Here is an 11,229-nt window from a genome sequence, read left to right as displayed (position 1 = left end):
AAAACAACAAGTAGTCAAATGAAAAGTTACTTTAAGTTAAACAGATATAAAAACAAGCAATAGATTTCTTATATATATTTTTTAAAATGATTTTTTATTAAATTCAGCTTCTTTTTTTTTAACTCATTAGTTTATAGGTCTATATTGGATTATACAGTTTACATTGACTCTATAGTTCTGGGTCAAAATGAATTCTTCATATATAAAAGGTTAATTTGTCACAAGTATGCCCAACTGGTATAGCAGTTAAATTATTTAAAGTATTATAGTCTTCAACTGTTTGTGAATGACCAGTTCACCAACACTCAACACTGCCATTTTGATTCTTTATAATAGCTGTTGTTAGTCTCTTAATTTTGTTGTGATTGTTATGTTTGTTGTTGTTTTTTGTTTTTGCTATTATTATCATTATTGCTTATTGTTGATATTATTTTTTGTTGTTGTTATTACCGTTTTTTTTTAAATTATATATATATATATATTTTTGCAGTTGTTGTTACTATATTATGTTTGTTGTTATTAAGTTATTTTGTTGTTATTACTTTTGCTGTTTTTAGTTTTTGTTGTTGTTGTTATTGTTATTGCTATTATTTGTTATTATTGTTCCCTTTATGTTTCCATCTAAAGTTGTGAATTTAACTTATGCTCAAAATTGGAATTTCGCATAAAACTTTTGCGGATAAAGCACCGTTTCCATCCATTGAGTCAAAGATCATAACTTCCTCATAAACTGGTGCCAAATATCATTTGTATTTCAATTAATCACAATACAGGAAAATACAGAGGATTGTTAATATCGATGATTTAACGATTTTCATCGAATGTAGAATTGAAAGGACAGGATTAATGATGGTTTTGGCAACTTTCCAAAGTTGCTGCAAAGTTAAGTGTAGAATTTAAAATTTTGTTTGACTGTAGCCCTCTAGGGGCTTTTTCTGACTCTCATATTTAGTTTTCAATTTCAAAGTAGACCTACTCGATTATTCATGTTATATTACCAGAATATCAGCACAAACAATAAACAGTGACAGGGAAATGTAATAAAAATATTGTGCCTATAATATAATATAATAATATAATATTGTGCAAAATAAGTAAAATAAAAATACTAATAGCATAAAATAAAATAGGCCTTTAAGAACGAAGAGATCAAAGAATAAACCAACGAATTAAGTTTTAAAACAATATTATTCATAACTCTTTCTCAATATTACTCGCAATTCATAGTTTCTGTTGGGTTTGTTTGTTTGTTTCTTTTTTTTATTATTACTTTATCCCGGAAATAGCCCATGTGACTCGAGCTGAGCCAATGAGAATCGCCCTAGCTCAGTTCAGGTCAGCTGAACAAAAACACTAGCTACCTGTCATATGACTCGTGTTTTCACAGTTCCAGCGCTTTTCCCTTGTAGAATGCACAAACCTGCAGTCCGACAGCACTGAAACACGACTGAAGTGACAGTAACATGGCTCACACCGGCACGTACTCTCATCGTCTGCAGGTTTGGCTCTTATTAGCAGTTGTCAGTCTCACAGTGGAGCAGGTGGATGGAGTTTGGCCGCTGCCTCAGCAGATCCTTCAGTCCGCGGACAGATACAGTCTGAGTCCACAGCTCTTCTCCTTCACTTACGGAAAAGATTCGGCTGCGCAGACTGGATGCTCCGTCCTGGATGCTGCTTTCAAAAGATACTTCTCCATCATATTCCCTGACTTTACAAAGGGAACAGGTTGGTTTATGTCTGGCAATGAATGAAACAAATGTACTTCCGTGTAGGAGGATCAGTGTTGGTTAAGTTACTCTAAAGAAGTAATTAATTGAATTACATTTTCAACAGTGAAATTAGATTAAGGTACTATTGCATTAATTATTACTAATTACTTTCTAAATCCCATATCAACCTCGACCAGTTGAACAATACACATGAAACTTCTCTTAATTCTTTTAAATAAACTCCTATAACATTCATTTTTTATTGTTTTCATTTATTTATGTTTGAAAGGATGTTTTAAAAGTAAATTCAAAAAGTGCAGCTATGTGCACAAACATGTTTTTCCTGTTCTTTTGGCTTTTTAAACACTGTTGGTGGGCGTCTAAATAGCTATTCATAGTCAAATAAAACAATTTTGCAATACAAAATAATGTGTTTTGTTGATATGTTAACGTTTATTTGAACAGACAGTGTGCTTCGTTACTTGTGGTCAGAGCCAAAACCCTTTGTGGTGTCGGTGAGCGTCAAAAGCAGAGAATGTGACGGCTACCCTGACGAAGATTCAGATGAGAGCTGTGAGTGCTTCTTGATCATGTGATCTTGAGATGGAACCCCTGCTGACCTTTGACCTTTTATTTTCTCCAATCATTTTAGAGAAAGTCTGTTAAATTAGAAGGTGTAATGACACTTTCCAGATTCAAAAAACGAATATGTTTGTGTCATTTTATGGCGTATAAAGCATATGATAAGGCATTCTAATGACATTCTAAACATGTTTTGTTGCTTTCAGATAACCTGAGTGTGTCTGATGGCCAGGCTGTTCTGAGATCAGCGACTGTATGGGGTTCTCTGAGAGGTGTGAAACAAGTTATCGTGTTTTTCATTTGTGCTTAATTTTATATACTTGAATACCCAAAAGCACTAACCAAATATTTGTCTTTATCAACTTATAAAACATGAAAATCAGGTCTGGAGTCCTTCAGTCAGCTTGTGTACCAGGATGATTATGGCTCTGTAAGTTTTGTGTGACAGTATTTAGTCATGTGATTGTAATAAATTGCTATAGTGAAGCAGTGTATTAGCATGTTAAATATGTTCTTTTATTCCACCTTCCATGCAGTATTTTCTCAACAAGACAGAGATTGTAGACTTCCCACGTTTTGCATTTAGAGGGCTTTTACTGGACACTTCAAGGCATTATTTACCCCTCCATGCTATTTTGAAGACCCTGGTAAGTATTTACTGCTCATTGTAAATTATATATATATATATATATATATATATATATATATATATATATATATATAAAATGTTTTTTGATAGAAGTCTCTTATGCTCACCAAGGCAGCATGATTTATTTTATCAAAAATACAGTAATATTATTACAATTTAAAGTAAGTGTTTTGTATTTTAATATATTTTAAAATGTAATTTATTCCAGTGATCAAAGCTGAATTTTCAGCATCATTACTCCAGTCTTCAGTGTCACATGATCCTTCATAAATCATTCTAATATGATGATTTGATGCTTAAGTAACATTTCTGTTGTGCTGCTTCATATTTTCTTAGAAAACTTGACACATTTTTACAAGATTTTTTGATGAATAGGAATACAGCACATAAATGTATTGAATATTGTGAAATAAAATAAACATAGATGCAAACTCCTCACCTTTCAGTGACAACTCACCTTTTTGAGATCAAAATAGGTCACCTATGGAATTTGCATAGATCCAATGAGAAAGTGTTTTTAATTGGGGGCTTGTGTGAACTTACAAAGGTAAATAAGAACTGGTTGTTTCAATAAGTACTATATAGTGTTTCCTTTACTCTTTACTTTAAAAGCTATTTCTATAAAGGGTAATATTTTATGTATTTGAGGTCTGAGATGTGGGAACTTTGAAGAGAGGGCAAACAGTTTGCAGTTCAGCTCAGTATTGCCGTCTAATCAAAACGCGTTGGCAAAATAAAGTATTGATCTTTTTAGCTCCATTTTATGTTTATTCTTGACCCCTCAACACCACAAGTGTTGTTGGTATTGTCTATAAAAAATTTTGTTTATATTCCATGCACCTTGTTGGATGTGTGAAGTTGCACCAGATTAATCATATTACACTTGCCATCTAATCAGCCAATATTGTCTTAAATATCCTGCATAGCACTTCATCTTTTATAACATGAGATTCTGACCAAATGTTGATTTTGGTAAAATGTTGCAACAATTATGTTAATTTTTTTTTAGTGAAAAATTACAGTTTTGGACATATAAGATAATAAAAAATAAAGCAAATATCTTTAAAAAAAAAATTCCATGCGGAGCATGCCCCCGCCCCAGAAAATGTTCTCACCTTTTTCCCCCTTACCTGTTTGCATCCCTGAATAAATGACATTTTTAATTTTCCTTAGGATGCCATGGCCTACAGTAAACTCAACGTCTTTCACTGGCACATCGTGGATGACCCTTCCTTCCCATATCAGAGCCGCACCTTTCCTGACCTCAGTAATAAGGTAGAGAGGCTGTACAATCACCTGCAATAAAGTTATTATAGACTTTTATAGTTTATATTGATTGTAGTGGCTATAAAGATCCTGTATATATGATATATACTCTATATCTCAAGGCAGCTACAGTGTTAATTTAGTATTATCCATATACAATTATAATATTTTGAATAAGCTTTTATTTTTATATTTTCACTTATTTTATTTTAGTATGTTTCAGTAATTTGTTATGGGCTTTTATCATTTTTATAAATTTTTGTTTTAAAAAGTATTTTTATTTAGCTTTAATTTATTTTAGTTTTTGTAATTTGAGTAATTTCAATGAATAAGAAATGATTTTTAATCATTTTAGTGACCAATAACAGCACTGTCATATCTTTTTCTTCTAGGGAGCTTTTCATCCGTTTACTCATATCTACACGCAGTCAGATGTGATGAGAGTGATTGAACATGCTAGAATGAGGGGCATCAGAGTCGTACCTGAGTTTGACTCGCCTGGACACACTCAGTCATGGGGGAAAGGTACACACACTCTTTCACACACACACACACACACTTTTAAAAGTAATGCGTTACAATATTGCGTAACTCCCTAAAAAGTAATAAATTGCATTACATAGTTACTTTTTATGGAAAGTAATGTGTTGCGTTACATTTGCATTACTTTTTCTCACCTGGGCTGGGCTTGCTTTGTTTGATTTGTTTTTTAATAACAAAAAAAAGTTCTATTTTTGGCAAATGTAAAGGCCATTTCACACCAAAAGTGAACTGAATAATAAATGCAAATTCACGCCTGTACAGTAGAGGGCGCCACTTAAACCTCTCATTATTGCATGTTTGCTTAATATTCTGAGTTTGCATTTCAGTTTTTATTAATTTTGAAGAATACTGAATCTGTTTTGTGCAAATGAGATGAGTAAATGCTCATATTTAGTCTAGAACTACAATAACCGTCATGTTCACACAGCGCACATAACACCTCTGCACTTTATTTCTCTCAACATTGGGACAAGAGTGGCGTCAGTCAGTAAATGGGAAAACAAAGTAACTTGCGTTACTTATTTAAAAAAGTATCGCAGATATTTTGTTGTAAATTTAAAAGTAATGGGTTACTTTACTAGTTACTTGAAAAAAGTAATCTGATTACATAACACGCACATTACTTGTAATGCCTTACACCCAACCCTGCACACATCTTCTAGAAGAATATGAAATCAGATATTATAAATAATAATTTGAAAGAATTATGGTTGTCATGGTAACAATTTCAGTAGTCGGCATGAAAAACTAAACTTGTATTCAGATTGGGAATGGGTAATAAACAGAAAGCAAGAGAAGAGCCCTCTCTTTATAATCACTAAGGGTGTCCATCTCTAAAGCACACTGAATTCTACACTCTCGCGAAAACTCCCATTATAATAATAAAAAAAGCTGTCTTAATTGTACCATGAACCTCTTTTTTACATTGTGTTTAAACTTTGTTGGTTACAATGAAAGGATTCACAAGCGTTGAACAAAAACAAAACCTTGTGCGTTTTTAAGCAGATTCTGACTAACTTAGTAACCTGCGCTCAACAGATATGATTGTGATTGGCTACAATGCTTGTAAAAACACACTGTAAATAGAAACCTTTGATGATCAAACAAACATGAACGTGAGCGTTCGAAAGCAGTGTCTATCAGCGGGTACCGAATATACCCGGTACTCTGTACTAACGCTACTGCAGAAATGCTGGTACCTTCAACTTTCTTTTTTAGTACCGTTTGAAATTCCTACGTTACCGTTTGAAATTCCTACAAAGAATAATGACGCTTGTTCCTTATTATCAGGACAGCCAGACCTCTTGACACCTTGTTACAAGGGAGATGTGCCCACTGGTTCATTTGGACCTGTCGATCCAACAGTAGACACCACTTATAAGTTCATGGAACGCCTTTTGAAAGAGGTGAAATTTGTCTTTCCTGACTCATATGTTCACTTAGGAGGGGATGAGGTCAGTTTTGCCTGCTGGTAAGCACTTTTGACTAACGTTTTGGGTGCCTGCATTAGCAAAAAGGTGGTATTTTTATTTGAAGATTTTAACAAAGTTATTCTCTGAAACAGGCAGTCCAATCCTAATGTGCAAAAGTTTATGGAAAAGATGGGCTTTGGGAAGGATTTTACCAAACTGGAATCATTCTATATGGAGAGGTTAGTAGTGTTTCAAATTTCAAAAAGTACATACACCACCATTCAAAGTTTGGGTTCGGTAAGATTTTTAAATCTCTTTTAAAGTCTCATGCTCACCAAAAATACTGTAAAAATAGTAATATTGTGAAATATGATTACCATTTAACTGTTATATTTATGATTATAAATGTTTACTGTCACCTTTGATAAATATAATGCATGCTTGCAGAATATAAGTATTCATTTCTTTTAAAAATTTTAATGAACCTACTGTAAAACTTTTGAACAGACGTCAGAAGGTTAAATTCAACTACTTATTCTTCATTATTAATATATATTAATAATATATATTAATATATTTAGAAAAACAGCATCACTTGTTGGCTGCTTTTCTTCATGGTACCTTTTATAACTGGTCTGTTTATAAATAATTATAATATATATATTTTAAACATGAAATATTTTAATTAACATTTAAGTCCCACATTCTAAAATTATTATTTTTAAAATGTGTTAAGCCATGTTTGAACCATTTAAAAAAATCTTGTATAAGCACATCTGTTTCAGTTCTGTTTTAATGTGTTTAGTAAATTAATTTCTTGTGATTAAAATTATGAACACAATTTTGTGTCTTTACTGTATGTCTCTCTTTATGTTCTTCAGTATAATGAACATGACCGCCGCTCTCAACAAAACCTCTATTGTTTGGCAAGACGTGTTTGACTACCATGAGCGAGTGAGTAGAAATCTGCTCTACACTGGTTGCTTTCAAACCTCAAAATGTAGTGCGTGTGGTTTAACCAGAATGAGACACTTCTCTTCTAGCCCAGATCGAAGTATGTGGTGGAGGTTTGGAAGCAGGGATGTTACCTGTGCGAGATGCGCCGGGTGACTAAGGCAGGGTTAAAGGTCATCCTGGCGGCTCCTTTCTACCTCGACCTGCCGATACCCACTCACAGCTGGGCCCGCTACTACATTGTGCGGCCCCTAGCCTTTAGGGGTCAGAGCATGAGTGCAAAACACTAACAAGTACAAGAGATTGCAGTGCTGTGTCTCAGTGCAGTGCTAATTTTTTACATTTAACATTTTTTAACATTTTAATTCAGTCCAGTGTGAAAGTGTGTGTCCTGCTAAGTGACTATGATAAGCATGCTATTGATAAGCTTGACTCTTGCCCAGAATGCTGCATGAAATCATGTTGTCACAATCATTGCAAAGCACTTTCTTACCAGGAGGTGTCCAACCAAGAGTCGACTTTTGAGGTGAAGCATGTTTGTACATGTAACACAAGCCCAGCTTCCCAGAAGATATAAAGCAAAATAAAACAAAATGTCAGAACCGTGGCTTAGTCGGTTAACACAATGAGCTCTGGTGCTTTTTGGGCTTTTGAGTTTGAGTCTAGCTTGCAACATTTTGAAACTCTCGTTTCCATCTCTTCACCCCATCATTTCCTGTCCTCGTTCCACAATACGTTTAATAAAAATGGTAAAAGCCCAAAAATGTTGAATTTATGCACAAAATAATTTTTTTTTTTTTTTTTGCATGTCAGAACTGTGGATTAGTGGTTAAGACGTTGAGCTCTGGTGCTTTTTTGGGCTTTTTGAGTTTGAGTCTAGCTTGCAACATTTTAAAAAATCTCGTTTCCATGTCTTCCACCCCATCATTCACTTAATAAAACTGGTAAAAGCTAAAAAATGTTGCATTTATGCACAAAATAATTTTCTTTGGTATGTCAGAACTGTGGATAAGTGGTTAAGACGTTGAGCTCTGGTGCTTTTTTGGGCTTTTTGAGTTTGAGTCTAGCTTGCAACATTTTTAAAATCTCGTTTCCACTTCTTCAGCCCATCATTTCCTGTCCTCGCTTCACAATACGCACAATAAAATTGGTAAAAGCTCAAAAATGTTGCATTTATCCACAAAATATTTTTTTGTTATGTCATAACTGTGGATAAGTGGTTAAGATGTTGAGCTCTGGTGCTTTTTTGGGCTTTTTGAGTTTGAGTCTAGCTTGCAACATTTTAAAAATCTTGTTGCCACCTCATAATTTCCTGTCCTCGCTTCAATATACGCTCAATAAAAGTGATAAAAGCCCAAAAATGTTGCATTTATGCAGATTTATAAAGCAGACCTTATTGATAAATCCATAAAGGCCGATAATGCGTGTGACCCAGTGTTTCCTGTCTGTACGCTGTCTCAGATTCCACAGGACACAGTTCTGGAGATCTGGAAGGGTGAACATTACCAGGCTGAACTGAGCAAAATGACCAAGGCCGGGCACAGGGTTCTGCTCTCTGCCCCCTGGTACATCAACCACATCAGCTACGGCCAGGACTGGCGTATTTCCTACGCAGTGCAACCCCAGAATTTCTCCGGTGTGTGGAGCAGCTTGTTAGGCTGGGGTCAAAATTTTAATATTTGGTATAAAATAGAAAAGCAAATGGGCAATTAATGAGAACCTGATGCCATTTCCTGGTTCAGATACAGTTGATTCTAATTTATGGGCTGGTGGTTGAGTTAATTTTGTAAATTCAGTATACAGAATTAGTCAGTTAGCTCTAATTAATGACACTCAGCTATTCTAATTAATGGTAAATCAGCTATTATCTTGAACTTTTAATGAAATCAACCATTTTGTTTGCTTTGTTGTTGTTTGTAGTGCAGTGCTGGTGTATTTTCAGTGTATATCTTTTGTATTTGTTTAAATTTGTGCATATTCCATGTTTTAGGGACAGAAGAGGAAAATAAGTTATTTTTTATTGATTAATTTTTTCTTTTTACCTTTATTTTTATTTCAGTTTTAGTATTTTTAGTGCTTAAGCTTAAACTTTATTTCATCTTATTTTCAGTTAGTTGCCAAGGCAGCATTTTTTATTTGCGTTTAATTTTTTTTTAAGTTTTAAGTTTTACAATTAAGTTGTACACTTTTAAAAATACAAATTTCAAAAGAGAGTTTTCACAGCGATGCCATAGAAGAACCATTTTTGATTCCCCAAAGAGCTTTTAAGTGAACACTTCCTGAAAGAACCATTATTTTCTTAGTGTGAAGAACATTTTAAAGAACCTTTTTCCCACTATAAGGAACCTTTTGTGGAATGGAAACATTCCAAGAGTTCTTCATGAACTATAGATGCTAATAAAGAACCTTTTTTTTTTTTTTAGAGTGTATCTGATTAAATTTGTGATTTTTTTTTTTTTTTTTCTGGTGATTTAGGGACAGAAGAGCAAAAGAAGTTGGTGATCGGTGGAGAGGTCGCCATGTGGGGTGAATATGTCGATGCCACCAATCTGACCCCACGTCTGTGGTATGAAAAAATACACAGACAAGATCATTAATAATGATATTACTATTATCGGTGCAGAATCTTTCATAATGTTGATCTTTGTGATTGTGTTTGTGAAGGCCGAGAGCCTGTGCTGCAGCTGAGAGGTTGTGGAGCGATGAAGAAAAAACTTTGAACGCAGATCTGGCCTTCCCTCGCCTGGAAGAGTTTCGCTGTGAACTTCTAAGGTATTTAAATGTATTATTTGTCAACCTCTGGACTATTATAGTCACATAGTACACAAACAAAATTCATTGTTTCAAATTAATATTAGCCCTATAAAACCTACTGTATAATTTGATACACAAATGTCTCTAAATTATCAACCTGACCAAAACTTTGCTGAATAATCTACTACATGCCTTGAAATGATTGACTTGTGTTTGTGTTTCTGCAGGCGAGGGATTCAGGCGGAGCCTCTGTTTGTTGGCCATTGTAAGCATGAGTATAATGGGCTGTAAGTTCACTGATGAGCCACTAAAACTGAAGAGGGATGTGTTTGTGCACTGAAATATTGCTTTTGAATTTGCACAATATTTTTATTCTAAGAAGACTATTTTTATGATCATGTAAACTGACTTTTGCAAAAGAAAATGTGAATTTTATTAATAAAGATCTCTGCAAGATGATTTGCAAGTTAATCTTCTTTCTTAATAATATTAACACTATTCTATTTACCCCTAAATACAATGTCCCTAAAAAGTATTTGGACACTAAAGTTGCGCTTGTGTAAATGTTTTAATTTAAAAGTTTGTATTATATGTATGAATTACTGTATGATATAAAAATATCGTCATAGTGCAGATGTAAAATCATGTAAACTCATAAGTTTATAATTTATTTAAGAAAGGTTATGTTTGTTCCTGACTTCCCAAATTAGGAGAGTATCAGGTAAATGGCTGATGCAAAGTAGCTACACACTTAATGAAATCGCCTGGCACTACGACACCAATCCTTCTCCCCATCCTCACGGCAGCAGATCCTATTAACTCTGATGGGGTTTAAACAGGAGCTGAAGTAGGACACTGTGAGATGCGAATATATATATATATATATATATATATATATATAAATTCTAGTAATTTTGTCTTTTTTAGTTCTATTTAGCTTTAACTTATTAACTTGGAACATTTCTAAATTGTAAGTTTTTCATCTAACATTAAATTTAATTCAATTTAATTTATATATATATAGAGAGAGAGAGAGAGAGAGAGAAAATAATTTATTTAATATATATATATATATATATATATATATATATATATATATATAAATTCTAGTTTGTATAAAGACAACTCCTACATATTTATCAAATACTTTTTTTATTACTGAGTGTCTTAATTTGTTTTCTCTTTTTCTCTTAATTGTTTTTCTACAATATTTTGCACCAATATTTCAATATATTTATGCAATCATTATTATTTTAAAAAAGATTATTTCAGTTAATAAAAACGATTTTTAATAGTTTCAGTTTTAGTTAACAATAACAACAGTGTCTGGAACATTCTTTATATACATTTCATTTTTATT

The 11,229-nt window shown here is 33.3% G+C and overlaps 1 protein-coding gene across 5 annotated transcripts; it reads left to right on the top strand.

Moving 5' to 3' along the window:
* The first annotated feature begins 1,317 nt into the window (after positions 1 to 1,317).
* On the top strand, positions 1,318 to 10,328 carry hexa (hexosaminidase A (alpha polypeptide)). Of its 5 annotated transcripts, XM_051884147.1 has the most exons (14): positions 1,326 to 1,725; positions 2,175 to 2,282; positions 2,498 to 2,563; positions 2,675 to 2,721; positions 2,828 to 2,938; positions 4,114 to 4,215; positions 4,599 to 4,731; positions 6,040 to 6,220; positions 6,314 to 6,400; positions 7,043 to 7,115; positions 8,577 to 8,751; positions 9,591 to 9,681; positions 9,780 to 9,887; positions 10,097 to 10,328. In XM_051884147.1, the coding sequence occupies exons 1-14, from the start codon at positions 1,464 to 1,466 to the stop codon at positions 10,158 to 10,160; spliced, it is 1,608 nt and encodes a 535-aa protein (XP_051740107.1). In that variant the 5' UTR covers positions 1,326 to 1,463; the 3' UTR covers positions 10,161 to 10,328. The 5 variants fall into 5 exon arrangements, 3 of the variants coding, with proteins under 3 accessions (XP_051740109.1, XP_051740108.1, XP_051740107.1); XR_007928276.1 differs by lacking the exons at positions 9,591 to 9,681; positions 9,780 to 9,887; positions 10,097 to 10,328 and adding exons at positions 7,205 to 7,379; positions 9,106 to 9,116 and having other exon boundaries at positions 1,318 to 1,725; XR_007928275.1 differs by lacking the exons at positions 9,780 to 9,887; positions 10,097 to 10,328 and adding an exon at positions 7,205 to 7,379 and having other exon boundaries at positions 1,319 to 1,725; positions 9,591 to 9,682.
* The last annotated feature ends 901 nt before the right edge of the window (positions 10,329 to 11,229 follow it).

The sequence above is a fragment of the Ctenopharyngodon idella genome, chromosome 24, assembly GCF_019924925.1.
Source record: "Ctenopharyngodon idella isolate HZGC_01 chromosome 24, HZGC01, whole genome shotgun sequence".
NCBI classification, from domain to species: domain Eukaryota; kingdom Metazoa; phylum Chordata; class Actinopteri; order Cypriniformes; family Xenocyprididae; genus Ctenopharyngodon; species Ctenopharyngodon idella.
This window is presented reverse-complemented; position numbering and strand designations above follow the sequence as displayed.

What these genes read in the sequence shown, in the direction of transcription:
- hexa (XM_051884147.1), top strand. Translation starts at nt 1,464, where the DNA reads ATGGCTCACACCGGCACGTACTCTCATCGTCTGCAGGTTTGGCTCTTA. An exon ending in TGTATGGGGTTCTCTGAGAG is followed by an intron (nt 2,564 to 2,674) that starts GTGTGAAACAAG and finishes CATGAAAATCAG; the next exon opens with GTCTGGAGTCCTTCAGTCAG. An exon ending in ATGCTATTTTGAAGACCCTG is followed by an intron (nt 2,939 to 4,113) that starts GTAAGTATTTAC and finishes AATTTTCCTTAG; the next exon opens with GATGCCATGGCCTACAGTAA.